Source organism: Drosophila suzukii, chromosome 2L (assembly GCF_043229965.1).
Source record: "Drosophila suzukii chromosome 2L, CBGP_Dsuzu_IsoJpt1.0, whole genome shotgun sequence".
NCBI classification, from domain to species: domain Eukaryota; kingdom Metazoa; phylum Arthropoda; class Insecta; order Diptera; family Drosophilidae; genus Drosophila; species Drosophila suzukii.
In genome coordinates, this window is record NC_092080.1 from 14483359 (window position 1) to 14505000 (window position 21642).

Sequence of the window (21642 nt, forward strand, 5' to 3'; positions counted from 1 at the left end):
TCTCGGACAGTGCTGCCAGTTACCGAAATGTGTGCAACATTTTACAGCACTGTCAGACGCAGAATCATAACAAAAACAGCTGACTGAGAAACCACAGCTGACTCGTCGAAGTAAATAGACTCAAATTGACCAATTATTTTAATTAATTGGGGAATTAAAGCCCCCGAAAATGCCAGCCCATTGCGCCGTAGTAAATTGCAGCCATAAATATGTGCACGCCGGCAGCATTTCCTTCCACAGGTAAGGGAAAAGAAGTTTTCTTACTGGACTTTACCTACCTTTTCTCTTTTAGATTTCCCTTTAAACGAAAGGATCTCCTCCAGAAATGGAAGGACTTTACCCAGCGGAGTGGTCAATGGATGCCATCCAAATGGAGTGCGGTGTGTAGTCGGCATTTCGTTGACGAGGACTTCAATTGCAGTAACAATAGAAAAACTCTTAAAAAGAATGCTGTGCCATCGATCAGAGTTTCCGAAGAAGATTCTCCAAGTTTCCACTTGGAACACGTGTCCCCCAACTGCAGGCCCATCCACAAACCGACCCTCGCCAGTGCCGCGGAATCGCCGTCAACAGGTGTTAAGGCCACCTGCCGCTTCTGCGGCTCCTCTGCCACCAACTGCTCCTCGTTCGACAAGAGTTTCGAGCTCTTTGGCATGATCCAGAAGTGCTTCCCCACGCTCCAGATCCTGCAGGACGACACCTTGCCCAAGGATATATGCAAGGAGTGCTGCCTGCAACTGGAGCGCTTTTCCCAGTTTATCGATGTGGTGATGCTGGCGCAGAGTGAGTTGCAGAAGAAATACCGTCGCCAGCTGAAGATCAAGCAGGAACCATTTGTCCGCGTGAAGCAGGAGGCCTGCGAGAGCCTGGACAATCTGTTTCCCGACGAACTGGATATGGGCTTGGAGCAGGACGAGGGCTGCGATCAGGAGGAAACAGAGCAAAAGTTCCAATTCTGCGATTTTCCCATGCTAAATTCGCAGGACATCATCAACAATTGTGATATCATGGAGATTATCAATCTGGATGATCCGTTTATCAACATACCGGACGATGCAGATGTGGGGCAGTCGGAGAGAACGCAACCTGGTAGGACGGCCAATGAAATGCTGCAAACTGAGCTGCTGACCGAAGAGCATAATTATGCCAAGGAGGAGTGGCAATTGCCACCGCATCAGTACAAAACGGAGAAGGTGGAGGGAGCAGAGGCTGCTCCGGACACGGCTCCTCCGCCTGCTGAACCACCTCCCATACAGGATTTGATACCTTCTCTATCCGTTCCAGAAGCCCGTTCCTGCAAACCCATTGTGACCAATGTTAGCCAGATACCGAATCCTTTGATCTGCGAACTGCTGCCACAACCTGCGCCTCCAACTTCAGTCAAACCCAACATTGTGGTGCTAAACGATAGTGTGGTGGAATCTTCAGCGGCCTTCCGGCTGCACAACTGCACCTTGTGCACTGCTAAATTCATAACTATAGATAGCCTAAATCAGCACTATAACCATAGTCACAATAATACCACTCCCATGGTCAGCGTTCCTCCAATGAATATAAGCCTGCCCAGCTTGACGATGAACGCCCCGATGAAACTGGAGGGCCACAGAGGTTTTGTGGCAACTGAGCAATTGGATTACTGGCAGTCAGAGTGGCAGAATAGTCCTGTGTCCACGCAACCAAGAAAAAAGATTGATATTCTGGATATGCAGAGCAGTTTCTTGCATCACAAAGATCTCATACCCACAGCTACTCAGCTAGCAGCACCTGCTCCTGATCCTCAACTGGCTGCAGTGACCGCTAACTATGCTAAACTGGCAGTTAGATATCGCAAATTGCAGCTAAAATGCAAAAGTATGAGAACCCCTAGAAAAAGGCGTAGAAAAACCTTTACTTGCCGGATGTGCAGAAAGGGATTTCCCAGTTTTAGGAAGTTACACCACCACCGTCGCTTAAAGGAGCACTTTGTAAGGTTAATACCTAACTTTTCCGGTCGTTGTTCTGGTTGCTTGAAGTTCTTTCGATCCCGCTTGGGCCTTCGCCAGCACATGCGTTACATTTGTCAATCGCTGTCGCTCAAAAACCATCGACGCCTGCAGAGCTTCAAGTGCCGCCACTGCCAGGCCATCGCCTTTGCTCACTGGCGCCTGTATCGCCGTCATGAACTCAATTGCAGACTCCGAAAATCCAAAATGAAGGTCCATATAGCAAATAATTCAAAAAAGAAAGTCACGGCCGCCCAGAATTTTGAGTGCAACATTTGTAAAAAGGCATTTGGATCGCTGAACGGACTCCGCCAGCATAATATTACCCACTCGACGGAACGGCAGCACAAGTGCGGCATCTGTGAGCGTGTTTTCAAGCGGCGCAACGGACTATCCCAACACATTAAGGGCTACCACCTGCAGCTCAAGCCGCACGAGTGTCCCGTCTGCCAGCATCGCTATGCGCTGAAATGTGATATGTTGAGGTGCAGGCATTCCCTTCGAAAAGGGCCAACTGCCGGGGAGTAACAGGAGTCCTGGAGATGACTGACAAATGGACAAAGATTAGCCTACCGAGTAGAATAATTGCTAGTTCAATTGCTCCGATGTTTTGGGTAAAATAAATTGTTGCAACTTTAATTACATTGCATCTTGTCGAATACATGATTCTTCTCTACAGATCCTCTATTAACACGTGGATCCAAGACACACCATCATGTGTTTCACTCTGGATTTCCATGTCAGCACTTAGCATTAAAGTCACTCCATGTAGTACTTAGTTGATGGTCTCGCACTGAAGCCAACAAGGTGATGAAAAGTTCGCAGCAGGAATAAAATTGCTTCTAGCCAAGGGCACTGGTGATAAAGTCTTCCATGTATCTACACATTTGAATATCGCTTGACTGATGAGGAACAAGATTTGACTTTTTAAGGGCACAACAAATAAAAAAGCTTTAGACTTTACGATTTTGTAAGGCGGTATAATAAAATAATAAAAGAACATTAAAATTACTTTGTATTATATACATTTATTTATTTAAATTGCAGTATAAGTTTGTATTAAACGCTCTCTAAAAGTACGTGTATTTTCTTGTGTATTCGCATTAAACGCATTAGTATTGCTTTAATTGCTTACTTTAATCGTGAAATACTGAAATCGAAACTTAATTAAATATTCCACATAATCCAACTTGATACAACTGAAACTAAGATTGAATGCCAACGTAGATTTAGTATATACAAAGAAGGTTGAATTTCACAATTTGATGTGCTTAACATAGCTATCGATTTCTTTTTCTTTAAACAAAAATTAAAACAAAAAATAATAATGGCACTACAAGTAAAAATCGTAAAGTAAAAGAAACATACATTTTGAACAACCGTCAAGGGAAACGTAATTCAACAAAGAAATTTTGCGCAACACCAAACAATAAAATAGGTCTTAAGCTAAAACATTTTTCACTTAACTAAAGGTTTAACTATAAATACGCTTTTGGTATGATCGTTATTTATGTAGGTATGTATGCTTGCTTATGTGAGGGCTAGATGGCTCAATTTGGTTGGACTCAAAAAAATTTATATTAGAAATTGAACGTTAGTTTTGGATAATTGCATAGTTAGGCTATAGGTAGTTTCAAAATCGAAACACTTTTTAATCAAAGATAACATTCAATTCCTAAGATGTGTTAACCAGCCAATCGAGATAATATACGGGGCGATTATTATGGATAATATAAACTGTATGTGATGCTTGAAAATGCCTGCTGCTTGTACGAAGCGTATCCTCTTCTCCCGGGATTAGTTCCACATTCGATTAACCTACGCCAGATAATTACGCGCTAGACTACGTGGGAGTGTATGGATCCTCTACTGAAAGATCGCCGCCCGCTGCTGGAACTGCTGGCGTCGCTGAGCCCGTTCCTCCTCCTCGCGCCGGCGCTCCTCCTGCTCCGCCCGGATCTCGTCGTGGAACTTGTTCGTCCGCAGCTGCTGCTCGATTTTCGCCTCAAAGAAGTTCTTGGCTCCACTCACGCCCACCTGCTCCACATCGACCTCGGTGAGGCGGGCCAGTTGATTCAGCCCGGAATCGGAGTCAAGTTCCCCGGCCTGGGCCTTCCTGAAGATCAGCAAGAACTCCCGGAACGAGATCTTGCCATCGTTGTCCTCGTCCACCTCGGCAATCATCTGCTTGAGCCCCAGATGGGTCTGCGGCGCACCCAGTTTCTCCATCATGAACTTGAGCTCCTGCAGATCCAAGAAACCATCGCGAGCCGTATCGTATCTGCAAAAGGCCAAAGATAAAACATACAAGTCAATTAGTCAGCAATCAGAGAATCGGCGAAAGGAGAAGGGTGAGAATAAAGAGAAATGTCACTGGTCATTGACCAGCCGCAAGACACGAGACTCCCAATGTCGGGGATTAGCAATCGATAATGCAAACGTGGGTGCACTGGCGTCAGAGGTCGCGTGGCCCGATGTCTGTGAAATTTGCGGGAGTCAGGGGGTTTTGGTTGGCAACCAACCCAAATTCATGCTAAATTTGCGAGCAACAGCGCAGGGCGAAACAATAGCACCCGCTAGGCGACCCATAAATTAAGCGAAATGGTATAATATGCAAGTCAAAATAAGTTTGGTTTAGAGGGTTTCGGATAATATAGTGATAATCTTACGTAACTTACGTAACAAAGGTTAAATAAAGTATTTCAATGCTTATTTCATATGCTAATCTCTTTGTTTAGGAAGTGTCTCCTTTTGTTTTCTTTATAAATCAATTAGACTAAAAAGTCTTTAACTAGGTATTATAGAATACCATTTTTTTCAGCCATTTTTTATATGTAATGAAATATTTACCTCCGTTTTATGGGTAAGTATCGAGATAGGTTAATGAATATATTGTAGATACATATGTGACCAAATAAACGGCTTTCCTTATAAGCTCTCATGTACCCTATAAGACATATTTTCGGAGAATTTCCCTCACGATTCCCGTTTATCTATCGCCAGTTCGACGACCGAAATCGGCGAGTCAAGAGTTCAAACTTCCGCCATAGTGTGGGCAGGAAATCGCGAGGGAAATGTAAATAAAGCCCATTTACTATCTAATTGTGTAATATATTAAAAGAGAAAACGCAAGAAGCACGCGCTGTTGTCTGAAGAAATCGCGTGTTGCTGCGGGCGGCAGATGAGCAACACGAGGCAACATCATCAATTGGCGACCGACCATCTTGCGGAAACTAGTTGCACAGGCTTCGAAAACCAGCGACCTTGCGAGTTAGGCGAAGGATACTGAATCCCCGATGATCATCAGCCAAACTAGTTTAACTAGTTGGGGCTCTATCTAGCTAAAAATACGCAGCCAAGGAAGCAGCAACTTCACAGCCACTCGTATGACAATAAATACCCATTACCCGCGAATGGATACATACACCTCGTCGTTATCCAATAGTCGCAACTTTCAGTTTCGATTTCTCGCTCGCCTAGAAGCCTCCACGTAATGACGAAATATTATCTATTAGATTACAACCAACCGAGCAATTGAAGTTTCGCTTTCGTTTCATAAATAATTGAATCCGTATCAACAAATTGCGTGTTTTTGTGGGAAGAAAAATGAAAAGAGAAAAAGAGTGAAAGTAATTAGCCGAGATGCAATGAAAATTGTATCATCTCAGGCGTGTCTGGCGATGATGGCTAGGTGTCACCGCACATCCACATCGCATTTTGGCCACCATCCGAGATGGGCAATTAACGATGGCCAGCGTTACGCTATTGCGTCTTTAATTAACTCCAATTGCACTCTTTTCTTCAGCCCCGAGTTGCGTCAATGTGACAATTGGTGGCACTTTTGCTTTTCGCCTGCCGGTATCTCGTTGTTTTCTTTCGAATTCATCGAGGTGTTGTTGTCTGGCTTTCATTTCAATTGCCGGTGGTCTCTCATAATAAACGTCAAGATGCCAGCTACTCCAGCTGTTCGGTTCAATTAATCAAGACGCCGCTGGATGTGTTTATTAAATCATTTCTCTATCAATTTAGCAGCCACGGGAGGTATATATGTGGGCGGTATTGCATAAAAACTGGGATCTGGGAAAATAGTTCCTATAAATGTTATAAAATCACTTGGAAAACTTTTTGTACTAAACTAATTTTTACTTCCTATTTATTATGATAAAGAAATATTTTTGAAAACTAACGAACGTATATGTTTATTTTATTTTATGATTTGAAAATTAGGTATGTTTCTGGATTTTATTAAAAAAATCCTAACTTAAGCTTTATAATACAAACAATTTTTAAAAATCTTTTCATTTTGTTATGATCCCATTTTTATTTTGTATAGATTCCAAACACCTGCTGCTTCTCTGTGGAAAACCTCCCGTTCCTGCCTTAACAACAAACCGCCCACAGCCTCCCACCGGATTTAGCCTAATTTTTATTGATTGTTTTCATTCCAATGAATCGAACAACTTCACACTCCGAGGTTTTCGGGGGTGTCTAAAATCTTTCTGCCCCATTGCATGTGGTCAATGTTTTTGTTGTTCGTTTGTGGCAGGGCCTTATGGTATATGCTATATATATATGTATGCGATTTTCATTTTCTTTATCGTTTTTCGCGTACAGTTCAACAAATAACGGGGTCAGCTGGCCATTGTTATTGGTGTTGCCGTTTATGCCTGCCGCAATTTGCATCGTAAATTTATCTATGCATGTACTTTGCCTAGTACTTTGTAAACAGCTGCGGTTAAAATGGTAGCATCGACTAATATAATATTTGTTGTGGCTACATTTATTATTTTATGTCTCAAAATTGTTTATTTGGTATTTCCTCAACGATCCTTAAATCATATTTTTCCAAACAAAATACTTTGTAATATTTGTTTCGCTTAGTAAATACTAGTTAGTAGTACTATTGTAGTTGGTACAGTTTTATTATTAAGGAAGTTAGGAAGGAAGTTTATTTATGTAAAATACTAGTTGGTACAGTTTTATTATTAAGGAAGTTAGGGAAGCACGAAATTAAATAAAAATATTTTTATGACATAATATAATTTTATGACGATAACCATACAAAGTCATATACTAAAAGTTTATTTTCCACTTAAATGAAATACATTTCAGGTCACTACATGGATTTGCTATTAGAAGTGCTAGTATTATAGCCATTATTGTAGGTAATTGCTGCTTCTGCTTTTGAGACCGGCAACCTGCAATTACTTCGTATATTGAACACAGGTTTTCTCTATTAGCCGCCTAATGCCTCGCAATTGCAGCTTCTATTGTGAATGGAGTTTTTGTGACCCCGATGTTCAAGCGGGTTAATGCCAAAGGGAGTCCGATTTCGATCCAAGCACTAACGCTTTTGCAGTTATAAACGCGTCAAGTTCTTGAACTTTACGGTAACGGTTAACCGACTGCTGCAAACGCTTTAAATGCAACGCATGTCTTTATAGGGCGGGTTTCATCATTATAGCGATGTGATGTACTACAAAGTACCCACACTGTGGGCCCTCGTCTCTCATCTATTGTGGCCGAATCGAAACAAAAAATGTTCAAAGGCGATGTCTTGCATACACAATCGCTTGTTTATTTCGGCCGATGTCGAATGGCTCGTCTGGATCGTCTCACTCACCTGAATGTTTTCTGTTTCGAAACCAAACATGCACCTGTGCACATTGCCTGCGCAAACACAGGTATGTAAAATTGTAAATCAATAAATAAAGTACATGAGTGGTAGGCTGGGGAACTTCCCTTTAATGGTCCCCATAAGGGTCTCCTATAAATTGGTTGGGGGTTAATTGGTTATATAAATAATGTAGACTAAGAATCCTAAATCAAATGAAATTTCTCGTTGATTTCTTGCCTTTTGAGGTTTCTAAATTTATTCTCATGTTTTCATTTTAATTATCTTCTATTTATTTGGTATATAAATTAATAATTGTACAGAATTTTATGTTTTTAAGCTAAACATGTATTATATAAATGGAAGATAATAAACCACATCATTTGACATCCTTATTAGTGTCAATAAAATAATAGACATTTCTTATCTTACGCGAGTTTTCGAAAACATCATTTTTTGACGATGACTCCAACTTCTAATGGGGGTCTTTCCCATCCTTTCTCAATTGCTCATGAAATGTGTATGGGTTTCCCAAAATAAACGCGCCATATTTTGACATTTCGAAATTGGAGCAACCCGAAGAGATGGGAAGCGGGAAAAGAAGCGTTGCGTGGGTCGCATCTCTGATTATTTTTAGTTGCTGCAGGAAACAAGAAAAGGCTGCAGCAACTTCGGGTTCTTCTTATCGCCGCAGAAGTAAATCAAGTAAATAAATCGGACAATGAGCAAATGCAGTGACTAATTGCAGCAAGTTGGGGACACAATGGATGGATGAGTGACGATGATGCGCCACTGGGCTCGTACATAATTTGATATTTCCTCAATTGAGTGGACAATACTCGACACTAAAGCAGTAGCATATATGTACGTATGTATTTTCCCTATATGTTGACACAATTGTGGTCAATCTATTAGCTCTGTCATAAGCATACTAGAGATAGTAAGTCAGCCATATAACATTTAATTAGAATAACAATTATGTTTGTTTATTAGACTGAATTATTGAATTAGCTGGAATAATAATAGGATGACTGTCTTTTCATTAATTGGTATTTATTTTTCAAGCTTATAAGGGGCTGGATTTTATAATAATTTTATAAGCTTTATAGTTTATAAGCGAACAACAAAACTACTATTTCGTGGTAGTTTTACTATTAAATAGTATGCAAAGCAATAACTTCAGTACTTTTAATTGTTTTTAACCTTTTTTTTACAGTAACGTAACTATCCGTATTGGTCAGTACTACCCATACAATTTTTTGTGTTTACCTCTTAAACTTAAGCGTTAATGGATATATTTCTTGATTTTATCCACTTCTTTGCTAATATTTTGTCCAGACATGTGCCTGTCATCCCGCAACCGCAGATCGCATAAAATGTAATCACAATGCGCACAATGAAGCGTCGATGGACACGAGGCGGGGGTTCCACTGTCATCCTGTCATTGGCTTTCCTTTGTCAGCTAGTTTACTGTACGTCGTTGTACTTTATTTTTCTTTAGCGTGTTTTTGCGGACATGCCAGACTGCCCGTCGCCGAATGCTGCTGAATGCAATTGCACATCTGCGTTTCGAGAGACGCGATTTTTGGCCAAATGTAAAAAGGTCGTGCACATGTGCGCGGAAATAATTACAAGTGGAGGCTGCAGCCGGAAATGAGCGGGGCGTACGATAATGCAACGCTATCGATTGCCAGAAAACCCGCTTTCCATCGGTAGTGATTACCGAACCCACAAGAGCCGGCATGCAAACAGCATTTGGCGAACAACAAAATTAGTGTCAATGAACCTCGGCGAATGCAAATGTGAATTTGTGCATGGGGCAAGTACTTTAAGAACTGACATGTGTACACGGAATAGTCCTAGAAATCAACCCCCGAAAAATGTACCTATATAATTTGCATAAGTGCAGAGAGGGTCTTATGTTAAGGGGTTATGCCCGAGTGATAATGGGTGGTGGCAATGGCAACTTAATTAAAATTTCTCCTCGCCACTGTGGCCGCAATAAAAGCCCACACAGAAACGGATTCCTCCCCCATTGTAAAGTGCGTACTAGGTCCGCAGCTTGTTGTCCATGAACTCGAATTGTAAACTGTAACCAGAGCGACGACAGTCCATGATACGAGTAGCATTGGCATCGATAGCATAGCACCCTTAATGGAAAACGGGGGAGCAACAGAAGCTTTGCGCCCACAGTGGTCATTCCCTATTCGGAAGCTTTTTTCATTCGCCTTTTGAAATTATAAGTTCGACCAATATGGCTAGGTTTGTGGGTGTATTATAGAATAACATATGTATACTTCAGGGAAGTCTTTAATTGTAACGTTTTTTAAGACAATGAATAGGGTCCCAATCCATTTTATTGTAAATACTACATTAATGTTATATACTAAAAATAAAAATATTACATGGTAGATAAAATTTGTGCAAGCTTAGAAAAAATCATATAAACAATGAACACCCTGACTAATATTCCTGGGATGAGCAAAGTTTATATTACATGAGTAATCACCTTATTTACTAAAGTACATTCTGAGCAATTGGATTCATATTTAATGAGTAATCACTGTATATTATAAAGAGCTATATACAGAGTTGAATTCAATGTAAATAATGTACAAAGTAACTACAATGTGTACTGTGCGTAAGTACCATGCGTAAGTGTATCTAAGTACGTTGGTGGTTGGTTTCCTCCAAGTTTGTCAAGGGATTTCTGCTTATCAACTCCTCAACAGACGATGTAGCTACATATGCACAACTTCAAAAGCGAAAGAACCCCCATGATGATTAAATTTGACAGACTGAGACGCCATAAAGTGCATAATCGATATAATTCTGCAGTTTATCGCCCACCGGAAGTAAATGCCGCTATATATCTCTTAAATTCAGCAGACATCCGTGCGGAAAATGGGATGTTACAAAGGGGGAAAACAATAAGGAAACTAAACCAAAGCCAAAGACGCCATAAAATAGCTCTATGCATTGCGTGAGCTATGATAAGGTTATTCGTGGAATTAAACCACATACATATGTATATACAAATACGCTTTATTTCTCTAGGGATTGGCCAGTAAATCTGGCGGACCTTATCGTTTTCGGAAGCTCGAGAGGAACACTGCCTTGCTCCGAATTTGTGACGTCTTAACTCGAATTTGTTTACATTTGCATTTATTTGATTATCGGAAAGCAAATTCGCAGAAACAACGCGCTTGCTCTGCTGATTCAGTTGCAAATTGTTTAAACAAATTGCTTTGTAAAACGAATTCAATGCGTGACTCAGGCGGCGTTTTGCTTTCGATTCTCAAATATGTAAATCTCGTGTTTTAATTAAAACCTTTCAGGTTTGAGCGCTTTAAATTTGCCAGTTTAGCACATCACTTAAAGTCGCCGGACGACCCAACGTGACTGGAAATGCCAAATGCCGCGGCATAAAGGCGCTACTTTAGCCGGTTTTTCGTTTTGTTATTATTTTAAAGTTCCAACCGCAAGCTGAGCCAAGAAGATCAAGCCCATTTGGCATTTGTCTGGGTAGAAAAAATGTACTAAAGTCTAGGGAGATAATTCAATAAAGTACGTGAGTAAATCTAGCAGTGAATTCGCATAAAAAATGTCTTTATGTCTGGTGATCTAGTCATGTTCGCAGAGACAAGAATTTTATGTACAAAAACATGTTTTCGCATTTTTTGTGGTTTGTAGAATTTTTATCTGGCATACTAAAACGTCGCGAGAACTCTGCCAATTTTCTTTAAAAAAATAATTTTACAAAACTTTTAAAATACTTACAACATATATTTTCAGCATACATATTGTAATCTCATTGTTATTTTTGAACAAGTAAATGTAAATTAGAGTATGCCATTTCAAAGATAATAATGTTTTTCATATCTTAAAATAAAAAAATATTTCTGTATTCTAAAAAAATGGGTATCTTCTAATGAGTATTTAACTTTTTTTGGTAATTCAAGAAAGTATGTATTTTCAATGCCTTTATAGATTGATACTTTCATGCTTTTATAGCTTGGTACTTCCTAAACTTATAGACCCAAAAAAAGAAAAAAATTGGATAATCACAGCAAAAATTTTTTCTCTCCATATTTAATCGTATTACCCATAAATGTATGGCCACAACATTAGCTAATCGCAGACCAAAAGTCTCTTGTCTGTCTGCCTTTTGTGGCTTATGCAGCCAGTATTTCCCAGACTGCCTGGAGTTTTTCTCTGTCTTTTTCTCTATTTTTTGCTGCTGTTGCAGTACATTACAATTGCAGAACACGTTCGCATTGCCATAATGCAGGCTCTTTTCTTTTTGACAATTTGCCAGATCCCGGGGAATTTGACCCAAATTAAGAGGAACTGATTTTAGGGAAGGAATATAATAAGTAAGCTTATAAGAAACCATTAAACCCAGGGAAGTCAAAGAGAATAATTGTCCAATTGGCTGGCCTATGCTAATCGTAAACAAAATCAGTTACTGTTCAACTCATGCTAATTGGCATTCCCGTTTTGTCTTAATTGTCAGGTGATTCATCTTCACCTCAGGTGAGTAAAGACTTAAATTCGCTAAAAAAAATGTGAGAGGTGCTGGGCGAATTTCAGCTAATCAACATGAATAAAAGATAATACGGATGAACCTGAGATAGCTTATCAGCCTAGGCGACCCTACGTGCCAAGAACTTGAATTTAAATAACTATTCTAGACATTTAATCTAACAAAACCATTGCGCAACACTGCTGCGGTTGATTGAGCGAAACCCGAGACAGGCTATCACTAAAACGATCCACCACAAGACTAGGAAACTGGGGAAGGGAAAACCTCGGAAAACATTTCGTTTGCAAGGTGTCAGTCAGTCGACAGCTGACGTTGTCGGATGGTAATGCGAAACCGTAAACAAGTACGGAATAGATACAGGTGATCTTTGATAACCCCTATAGTAAAAAACTTTAAGGCTCATAAGACCTTGGAAAAATCTTTTTTAAATACGTTTTTAGTGTTAGAATAACAATATAACTAAGGTATAATCAGTTATAAGATGTAAAATATAGAAAGAATGTAAACATTCAAGAAAGAGCACATCCACTTAGGGGAGCTGGACTGTAGTGTAATAATTGAATCCTTATGAAAGTGTTGGGGCAGAAAACCACTTTTGACTCATGATCCGAGCGGCGGGAGCACCGACTTGGGAATAAGCCAGTGACTGTGACAACATTGCTCCCCAAGTACTCGTGAGTCATGCCCCATTGCACAGGGGACCGGGCGGAGGGGCGGTGCTCCAAGGAGGGGCTGCAGTAAATGCAATTTAAATGCCCATTAGGCGCATGAGTTTTATGTTGCCAACTAATGAGACGCGAATGCGGTGAGATGCCTGGGAAAGTGGAAGTTTGCAGGTGAAAGGAGTACGAAGGTTAATACAGTCGACCTTCTGTATATCGAACAACGTTTCTACAGTTTATCAAAAAATATTTGATAAATGTCGAGAAGATTTTACCGTTTCCATTTGTATATAGAACAGCTTTACAGATTTAATCTTTAAAAATGTTTTAAAAACTTCCACTCCAGAAAGGTGTATTTATTTTATAATCTCAAGGTATACTAAACAGCTTTAGAAAAGCAGTTGGTGCTTGGACTTTATATTATAGTACTTTAATTAAATCCAAGGAGTAATCATTTATTGCAATTATTATCTTAACACATTCCAAAACTAGATATTTTTTCTATATCACATTTTCAAAAAGAGATTTCTGTGACACCCCCAATATTTAAAGATGGAGCAGGAGGAAAAAGTTTTTCTGCAAGCTAAGATAATCAAAAACTGCGGCCTTGACTTACGTGTTGAAGGTCTTCTGGTAGTCCTTGATCTGGTTCCGGGAGAACTCGGGGAAGTCGGTGTAGACATTAACAACCTTGTATGTGCGGCGCACCTCGATGCCCGCCTCCTGGGAGTCCATGATCTCCTGGCGCCGGTTGAGGATGTGCGTCAGCTCTGAGCTGTCCGTGTTGGTGGTGCTGCTGGGGCTGTCCACGCTGTCCTTGTTGGAGGCGGAGGAGGCGTTCGAGGAAACGGACATGTTGTCGGCCCTTATTTACTTGCTTTGATGTTCTGGAATTTCACTGTTTTCTTTTGCTGCTGTCTCTTTCTCTCCCTCTTCTCCTTTTTTGGCACACCCACGCAAAAAGGACTGCAAAAGAGACGTCGGGATACACACACAAATACAGCGATGCGCCAGGAAAACACACACACTGCTGCTACACGTAAACCTTTGGGCGGGGGCGTGGCCTTGAATCCTTTTTAGCTTTGAAAAAATCAGTTGCAAAACGCGTTTGAAATGCCGGGTTTATTTTTGTTGCAAGTTTTCTATCTTATTGGACACAAGTTTTTCCGCTCAAAAGGCCGCGACTTCCGAATCTTCCGAATGTTCAGAAACGAATAGTGAGACCATTACGGAAACGTTCAAATATACCTGCGAGCGCGGCTGCTTTTTTAAAGTGACCGTAAAAGTAAAAAAGTACCAAAAGCGACCGAATTTCAACCGATAGTTATAGATACAAATTTAAATATATCAAAAGGGCGGTGATCGTTTTGATAAATGTATCTAAAAATAAATCTTTTAAAATTAAATTAAGCTACATGCATATGAACATATCTTACGTGTTAAGTTTTAATTAATTGTATTGTATTGTGTATTGTATGAATAATATATTACATTTAATTGTTTTTCCTTAATATTTATTTAATTATTTATTTTATATATTTCATTTTTTTTAAAACCTCTAGAAAAACATCGATAGTCTGCGATGTGCATAGACTACCCTAAAATATCGACAATGACACAATCTCTAGAATAGGTGTGCCCGCATTTTTCGTCAGCAAATTAGCAAAACATTGTAGAAAATTGTTCAGTCTGATTTTAATTTGTAATTGTTCAATAAAAAATGGGCAGTAAATTGTTCAATAAGCTTTTGCTGATTGCCGGGTTTGCCAGCCTGGCCCACGCGGCATTTTCGGCTGCCCACCGTGAGTATCTACATTTTAATTTGGTAAATAAGCTTTGGACCGCTAATAAAGGTGCTACATTTACTTCACAGATCGCACTTATTTAAGGCTGACGGAGCAGGAATGGACCAGTCTTCCATTGGATGTGAGTATCAACAGCTTCAGAGTACTTCTTTGGTTACTTATGTAGGGTTCTTCATGACAATCCCCAGATTATCCTGCAGACCGTCATCAGTTTGGTGATTGTGATCTACAACATCATCGAGGTTGTGGGCAACTTCAAGGAAATCCGAGCCACCGTGGACATGCAGCAGAAAACGTGGGACACCTTGGGCAACTTCCCCTCGTTCTACTCCTTTAATCACCGCGGCCGTGCCTTGAATCCTGGTTATACGCCCCCGGAATAGGAGGCGATCTTTATGAGTTCTGCTTTCATTTTATTTATAGTCTCTGCAAGTTACAAGATAAATAACGCTAAAGAACAACCACTTGGATACCATTAAAAAGATGATTGTAAAGGATCTTGTGAGCATTTATAAAACTTTAGTTTTTATATAGGATCTGATCCTACAAGTTACGTACGCTTAGGAACAAGCAAATACCTAAACCCACTGTAGTATACTCTAAAGATTTTGAAGAACTTCTGGCTTCCAGCAATGCCATTGCTTTAGTCTCTAGCTCATAACTCGCTCTCAACTCCTTTCCAGTACTATTATTGCAGGCCTGACTGTGACAAATGCGACAACTATCATGTTGGTTACTCCTTAAGAGGCATTCATAGTACATCTCCGAATTGGATCGACATCCTCTCACAACCTGCTTAGTGTGGGTGTCAAAGTACTCCAAGCATGCCACTTTTTGATCTTCTGGTTCATTTGCTTGAACAGGACAAGGAAGAGCAGTTTGCCCCCTGGAGATCTCCTCACAATCCCCTACTCCTGTACACTGGTGGCACCAGAGACGCTCCTCCGGAAAGGCTCCTTTGTTACAAAAGCTTCCCTGGCAGGGAAGACAATTGGCCACATTGGCGGATGTACAGCTGAGATCCGGTTTTTGACAACCTCTTGCAGTGGTGCCGTTGTTAAAGGAAACCACCATACACGATGTGGCTGGCTCAACGCATTCCTCGATGTATATTTCACCTGGTCTTTCCCAATTCGCACAGCCTGCACCTGCTTGATCCGTGCTGCATTGGTAGCAGCGTGTGAAATCCTTATTATTGCATCCACCTTCTTCATCGCACTCGTAGCACTTGACGACATCGGGATTGGTGGGTGGTGCTCCACAGCCTCTTTGCATGCTCCAGTTGGAATACTCACATGAGAAGCAGGAGGAGGCCTCAGCGGAGCCACAAGTGCTGGCACTTATAGCGGTAACATTCGTCCTGCAAAGTTCCTGATCCAAGGAGTTACAGTCTAAACACCTCTGCCGGGTAATGCAACCTGCATTGCAGTTGTCACTGGTTCTACACTTTTCCAGTTCCTCCAAGAACGGTGCCAGATCTGCTGGCATTTTTGTGGAGCAGCCTCTGACCACCCGGCTTAGTTTTCGGAAACTGAAGCAGTACTTGTCCTCTTTCTCGCCCAACAGCACTTCCTGGTGGCATTCCTCATACAGGGTCACGTTACACATGCCGGTGTTGATCTGAAAGAGATCCATTTTGCAGCCCCTGCCTTCTGCAGAATCGCAGGTGGCGCAGACTTGTGTCCAAGCTCCCTGATCCTCATTGCAGCCATTGATGTCACACAGCTTTGCGGCACTGGACAGCGTGTGATTTTGCTCGGAAACACAGCCCCTGTAAGCTTCAGAAGAACTTAAAACATCCGTGTAGCACTGATCCTCTTCCAAGTGATAGCGGCAGGGTTTGGGTTTTGCCCCCGGAGTTGCCACGCAATCCTGTCCAGCGCAGTGATGGCATTTGAGTCGTCCTGGAGGATAGACACCACCATTACACAGGTTTGCCGTGCAAGACTTTGTGTAGGTCGATCCGGTAATGGGGGTTTCTGCTCCGCAGCCGCGATATGTGATAGAGTCCACTGACAGAGAAAATGGATTATATAATTTTAATTATTCAAAATAGACAAGTATCTATTGCTAGGTTTCCTGCAATTATCTGGTAAACTTACACTATAACAATTTAATAAAATTCAAAAATGTATTCTTTGAAAATGCTGACTAGAGGTCGTCAATTGGGAATTAATTACGAATATAATTTAGATGGACTCACCAATAGACACACGACACGACAGTTCAGTGGGACACTCTTTGTAAGGAAGAAGCCCCACCTCTCCGAGGGTCTGGGAACATTCAGGCAGGGCAATGGAATCGCAGTGATAGCAAACTATGGCCAAACTGCGGCCTATATAATTTGAAACGCCCCCAAAGGTTAACAACGCATTATTTCTGAGAGAAATTGCAAATGCCTCACCTGTTAGCAGAAGGATTACGAGAAGGATGAGCACATGGTGCAGAAACAAGTGACGACGTTCCTTCAGTCTAGGCATTTTGACGGCTCATAAAGAATGTAAACTTGACAGTCTACCTTTGATTGCTATTGAAATCCATAATCTGTTTATAAGTTATCAGACTGTACAACAAAGAATTGATATAGTTAAAATGTTGATAAGGATAAGCTTTTAATATAAAAAACCCAACTTTCAACATTATACTTTAAGCACATGTATTTACATAAGTATTTACTTATTTAACAAAATATTTTTAAAAGAAAATACTATTTTTGGATCTTTATATGAAATGATCGATCTTAACTTAAGGTTTACTGAACAACGAAATTCTTAAAAGTACAATATTGTCAGTAAAATTTTTAAAGCTCGAATATTTTTTTGTGAAATTTTTAGGAATTCTCTTTTGAAAAAAGCATGAATTTAGATTGGAAATAAGAGTTTATATGATTTCTTCATATATTTCTTTCTGGATTGAACCATTCCCAACCACGGTTGTATGGTTACCGCGATTTAATTCCGGCATATGCATGATGACTAAAAATGTCATAACCATAATGTGCTCTGTGCCTTGACCCCATTATCGTAGTGTCCCATCGGTTCCATCGAAAGGTTCACATCATCAATAATTCAGGAGCTCGCATTTGTTGCAGGAATGTCGGGAGCGAATCATATGTGTGGGTCAAGGGTCCCTCGACTGCTGCCTTTCACCCCTGAGGTATCGATTTAATATTGAGACCGGATAATTGCGTGACAATCACCGGATTCGAGTACACGTATCATATGTCCTGGCGGTTTAATGACCACCGACCTCAGTTGGCAGCTAAATAGACAAGGGACAGGTCGGGAATTACAAACTCATCGGATAGCACAGAATAAATATTTCTATTTGCCGAGCTCTTCAGAGCGGGGATAAACCGATAACAAAAGATACGGACCTGATAAGCCCATCTACTCTGAGGTTCAGTGGAAGATTTATTTCCCATCCAAGTCATAAGCTCTGCGAAGTTTCAACCAATCAGTGACCATAATGCGGCTAAGATTCCTGGCTATCTGGGTCTCCCTAGCTCTTTTACTTCAATGGAGTCGGGCCCAGGAGGATAACATACAAGAGGTCAGCATAATTGGAGGATCAGAAGGTGAAAGCTCGGATAAAAATGAAGAGCATGTAACGGAAACGAAGGAGAATGGTGTTGAATCTCCAGCAGAGAAACAGCATTATATAAGCACAACAGAACTGACTACTGATGAAAAGGAGTCCATGGGACACGTAACAAGTTCACAAAATATGCCATCTAATGCCAGTCAAGTTGGAGAGATGGATCATCAATCAGGGGATGATAAAAACGAGCCTGATAAAATCAGTATGGGCACAAATACGGAAGTGGACCACAAAAAAGAAGAATCAGATAAAGTAGAACCAGAAAAGGAAAATAACGAAACTTCTTCTCAACCAGAAACTCAGGATACTGAAATTGACGACCATCCATCAGATCATTTAGATAAGTCGCCTACGGTTACTCAGGAATTCTCCGCAGAAGTGGGTCCAAATATTTTAAATCAACCACCAACTTCACCAGAGATGAAAACTCATTCCGCCAACGAAACTGCAGTCATATCACAGGGCGGATCACCCGATTACCCGAGTGACGGACCCCAAGAGGACACCACAGCTCAACCCACAACTGAATCCCATTTTATAGCACCCACAATGTCTAACCCAGTATTCTCTGCTTTGAGCTGCTACTCCTGCATATTTTGCAATAAATCGACTACGAATGAGAATAAGTCCGACTGCCCACCAATACCAGGAAAAAGGAATGGATGCCGTACCATACTTGTTAAAGATCCCTTTATTGTGCCGGGTAAAAAGACTTATCTAAGTCGGGGCTGCATAATCGAATCGGATGGCTCTTTTTCTCGCTATTGTGAAGACAATGAGCAACTATGCATATCGTGCTACGAACCCAATTGTAATATTCATAACATGACACAATTTGAAGAGCCCCCAGCCTCTGCTTCCGCCGCTCATCATTTGCTGACGTTGACCCCTTTTCTTATCTGGAGCATCTGTTTATTCAGTTGGCCGGTGATATATGTATTATAAAGTACCACCCCCGCAGTTCTGAGTCATAAGAATTAATGAGTAACTGGATAATGGCGCACTTAAAAATCGATGAGTATGACTAATAACACAAAACCGAAGATTAGATCGGCAGTAAACCGATAAAACATGTATTATCTATAAGTCACATTGTGTGTCAATATATATCGTTTTAAAACTAGAAAAAATGTATTTACATTTAAATATGAAGTATATTTAAAAATAAAATACGTATCCAAAAACGATTATAAGCTCGTAAAGATTATAAGAGACATTTGTCTGAAATGGAACTACCACTTCTTCTTATCAAAATTCGTATTATACTGCGTAAGGTTTAAATACCAATAAATTAGGAAGCAAATCATTTGTCGCGCAATGTTAAATTATTGCGTGCTAAGTGTTCGACAATATTATTAGTACTCACCTACATTACTTAAATTAGGTCCGCAGCATTAAATATTAACCAATTATTTAATGGAGCAGGGAGACTGGGACTTACTTTAAGAAGTGGTCATAAGTCCCTTGAGTTTCAGAAACAATTTTATTTAAAGCGTATACTTATAATGGCATAATAATCACCAGAATGAAGCATTTTCTATGCATGGCACTCAGTTGTTAGCAAAACTGCAGGGAATCCGTAAGGAAAAAAACGTATTCTTTGATTGAGGAAAAGCTTCGAAGGATAAATAGAAAATAAAACTTACAATGGAGCTGCTTATTATATTAATTGTATTTATACCGTTGCTTAAAGCCCAGTCTAATGAACCAGAGATTACATTAATTTCGACTACGGATGTTATGAGCTCAGTATTTATTCCCGAAATTTTGGATCCTAAAAAACAAGACCACGAAAATAAGACAGTATTAAAGACTACCGAGCAGCCACTCAAAACAACCATTTTTCCGCCTATACGATGCCTTAGTTGTTCACACTGTTTCCCCAATGAGGGGAAAACTAGAAATAGTAAGGAGAAAAAGATGTGTCCTATAAAACCCGGAATACTTCACGGATGCATATCAATATTTTTTAAATACTCAAACGCCGCTGGAGGTCCACACGGCTTTATGATAAGAAGTTGTATTTCCGATCTAGACGAGGACTATCTGGAGTATTGCAAGAAAAATAAAAAACTCTGCGAGCAGTGCTTCGAAGATGATTGCAATAATGTAGACATAAACAAAAATGGATTGGTGACTGGCGGAGGAACTCGGATAATGGCCCCAATATTAGTGATCTTCAGTTTGACCAGTTTTCTGTTAAGGAATGCGTAAAAACAATCCTAATCAAACACTCAGAGTTTTGTAAATTAAAATTGATAAAGGCACAATGGATACATAAATGTTTCTCTATATGACGAATGTTTTTTTAGACCGTCACCTATTGTAATTCATTTATATTATTAGAAGGAGTATATTTTTATTGTTCTAATAAATAAAACAAAATATAAAAATATTGAAATTAATGGTTTGGTATTTAAGGCATAAAATTAAACAAAGCTTTCAATTTGTAAAAAAGAAAACGAAAAACCAAAATATTCTTTATAACTCTTTCTTTTGTTCATGTTATTTCAATTTAATTGGATTTTAACAGGTAAATATTTATTGCAAGTTGTGTGCACTTTTACGCCTTTGTCTATTTTTATTGAGACTTATGTTGATAAGCTGCTATCATTGCCCGATAATGTATTATATTGCTATTTTGATAAGCTAAGCAGTTCTAACCACTTACCTATGACCATTCACTGATAAATAAGGGATTTCACCGCCTAAATAAATACCGAACCAACCGAAACAACTACATAATTATTTACAGATGTTTTATTTCGGATTATAAAAGTATTCCTAATTAGCTTCAGTTATTATAGTTATGTTACGTTTCTTTTTGTCTGTTGCTCTGCATGAGTCATAGACCCATCCACCACCTGGTAACTTGGCTAGATTAGCCAACTATCTATAAAGTTCCAGGATTACAGGCTACTGCGAAGTGCGAGCATTAGGGTCATCAGCAGACCGACCACGCCCATCTGGCTGAGAGAGGCGGCTCCGTTAAAGGGATCTTTGTTGCACTTGGTGGGCGTGGTGCACGTAGTGCACTGATGGCCCTCCACTTTGTGGTCGCACTGGTACTGCATCAATTGGCTAGCTGAGGTAAAACAGTCTCGAACTCCAAGTCCTCCTGCAAAATAAATGTTTGATATTTATTATATTATATTACTTAAATGTAAAAAGTTTTTGGATTGGTCAATTTGTTTTAAATAAAAAAGCAAAATGATAAAAACCTTATAAATAAACCATGTCAAATATGGAGAATTATCTTGCATTTAAAGTGTTATTAAGGTATTAAAAAATTGAATAAATTAATTTTCATCTATTTTTTGCAACGGTTCTTTCAACAATTGGAAGTCGAAAAAAATATGTTTCTTCTTTTAGACCATACTTACTCCAAATTCCGCTGAAACAGGTTCCGTTGTCGCACTTTACCACAGGCAGT

The 21642-nt window shown here is 40.0% G+C and overlaps 7 protein-coding genes across 8 annotated transcripts in view; 4 read left to right on the plus strand and 3 right to left on the minus strand.

The window, feature by feature from the left end:
• Positions 1–63: 63 nt before the first annotated feature.
• LOC108006198 (uncharacterized) lies at positions 64–3456 on the plus strand. Of its 2 annotated transcripts, XR_010653533.2 has the most exons (3): positions 64–240; positions 293–2596; positions 2662–3456. XR_010653533.2 is itself a non-coding variant. In XM_065863292.2 (2 exons), the coding sequence occupies exons 1-2, from the start codon at positions 170–172 to the stop codon at positions 2508–2510; spliced, it is 2289 nt and encodes a 762-aa protein (XP_065719364.2). In that variant the 5' UTR covers positions 64–169; the 3' UTR covers positions 2511–3456. The 2 variants fall into 2 exon arrangements, 1 of the variants encoding a protein (XP_065719364.2); XM_065863292.2 differs by having other exon boundaries at positions 293–3456.
• Swip-1 (EF-hand domain-containing protein D2 homolog Swip-1) lies at positions 2991–14024 on the minus strand. Its single transcript, XM_017089930.4, has 2 exons — positions 13421–14024; positions 2991–4263 (listed from the first exon to the last, which is right to left on the minus strand). The coding sequence occupies exons 1-2, from the start codon at positions 13657–13659 to the stop codon at positions 3849–3851; spliced, it is 654 nt and encodes a 217-aa protein (XP_016945419.1). The 5' UTR covers positions 13660–14024; the 3' UTR covers positions 2991–3848.
• A 403-nt stretch (positions 14025–14427) lies between these two features.
• EMC5 (ER membrane protein complex subunit 5) lies at positions 14428–15106 on the plus strand. The gene is made up of 3 exons (XM_017071406.4): positions 14428–14606; positions 14678–14730; positions 14798–15106. Exons 1-3 carry the CDS (start codon positions 14525–14527, stop codon positions 14990–14992), a joined length of 330 nt encoding a protein of 109 aa, XP_016926895.1. The 5' UTR covers positions 14428–14524; the 3' UTR covers positions 14993–15106.
• Positions 15002–17164, minus strand: LOC108007669 (protein psiL). Its single transcript, XM_017071394.4, has 3 exons — positions 17014–17164; positions 16813–16944; positions 15002–16621 (listed from the first exon to the last, which is right to left on the minus strand). The coding sequence occupies exons 1-3, from the start codon at positions 17087–17089 to the stop codon at positions 15153–15155; spliced, it is 1677 nt and encodes a 558-aa protein (XP_016926883.3). The 5' UTR covers positions 17090–17164; the 3' UTR covers positions 15002–15152.
• A 687-nt stretch (positions 17165–17851) lies between these two features.
• Positions 17852–19396, plus strand: LOC108010202 (uncharacterized). The gene has a single exon (XM_017075049.4). It carries the CDS (start codon positions 18078–18080, stop codon positions 19152–19154), a length of 1077 nt encoding a protein of 358 aa, XP_016930538.3. The 5' UTR covers positions 17852–18077; the 3' UTR covers positions 19155–19396.
• Positions 19397–19652: 256 nt separating this feature from the next.
• Positions 19653–20464, plus strand: LOC118878134 (uncharacterized). Its single transcript, XM_036819731.3, has one exon. The coding sequence runs from the start codon at positions 19857–19859 to the stop codon at positions 20421–20423; it is 567 nt and encodes a 188-aa protein (XP_036675626.3). The 5' UTR covers positions 19653–19856; the 3' UTR covers positions 20424–20464.
• Positions 20465–20951: 487 nt separating this feature from the next.
• The window catches only part of LOC108007181 (keratin-associated protein 10-6), a 2819-nt gene continuing 2128 nt past the window's right edge, over positions 20952–21642 (minus strand). Inside the window, exons 3-4 of the mRNA XM_017070818.4 lie at positions 21593–21642; positions 20952–21327 (exon numbers count right to left, since the gene is read on the minus strand). The exon at positions 21593–21642 is cut by the window's right edge and continues 832 nt beyond it. Of these exons, the coding sequence (XP_016926307.3) occupies positions 21119–21327; positions 21593–21642 (259 nt within the window). The 3' untranslated portion in view covers positions 20952–21118. The remainder of the gene's footprint in view (positions 21328–21592) is intronic.

Excerpts from the sequence above, each read along its gene's own strand:
- LOC108006198 (XM_065863292.2), top strand. The coding sequence starts at position 170 with ATGCCAGCCCATTGCGCCGTAGTAAATTGCAGCCATAAATATGTGCAC. Across the intron at positions 241-292 it reads GGCAGCATTTCCTTCCACAG|ATTTCCCTTTAAACGAAAGG; the intron begins GTAAGGGAAAAG and ends TTTCTCTTTTAG.
- Swip-1 (XM_017089930.4), bottom strand. The coding sequence starts at position 13,659 with ATGTCCGTTTCCTCGAACGCCTCCTCCGCCTCCAACAAGGACAGCGTG. Across the intron at positions 4,264-13,420 it reads TACCAGAAGACCTTCAACAC|ATACGATACGGCTCGCGATG; the intron begins GTAAGTCAAGGC and ends GGCCTTTTGCAG.
- EMC5 (XM_017071406.4), top strand. The coding sequence starts at position 14,525 with ATGGGCAGTAAATTGTTCAATAAGCTTTTGCTGATTGCCGGGTTTGCC. Across the intron at positions 14,607-14,677 it reads GGCATTTTCGGCTGCCCACC|ATCGCACTTATTTAAGGCTG; the intron begins GTGAGTATCTAC and ends TTTACTTCACAG. Across the intron at positions 14,731-14,797 it reads GGACCAGTCTTCCATTGGAT|ATTATCCTGCAGACCGTCAT; the intron begins GTGAGTATCAAC and ends GACAATCCCCAG.
- LOC108007669 (XM_017071394.4), bottom strand. The coding sequence starts at position 17,089 with ATGCCTAGACTGAAGGAACGTCGTCACTTGTTTCTGCACCATGTGCTC. Across the intron at positions 16,945-17,013 it reads CGTAATCCTTCTGCTAACAG|GCCGCAGTTTGGCCATAGTT; the intron begins GTGAGGCATTTG and ends CAAATTATATAG. Across the intron at positions 16,622-16,812 it reads GTCGTGTCGTGTGTCTATTG|TGGACTCTATCACATATCGC; the intron begins GTGAGTCCATCT and ends TTTCTCTGTCAG.
- LOC108010202 (XM_017075049.4), top strand. The coding sequence starts at position 18,078 with ATGCGGCTAAGATTCCTGGCTATCTGGGTCTCCCTAGCTCTTTTACTT.
- LOC118878134 (XM_036819731.3), top strand. The coding sequence starts at position 19,857 with ATGGAGCTGCTTATTATATTAATTGTATTTATACCGTTGCTTAAAGCC.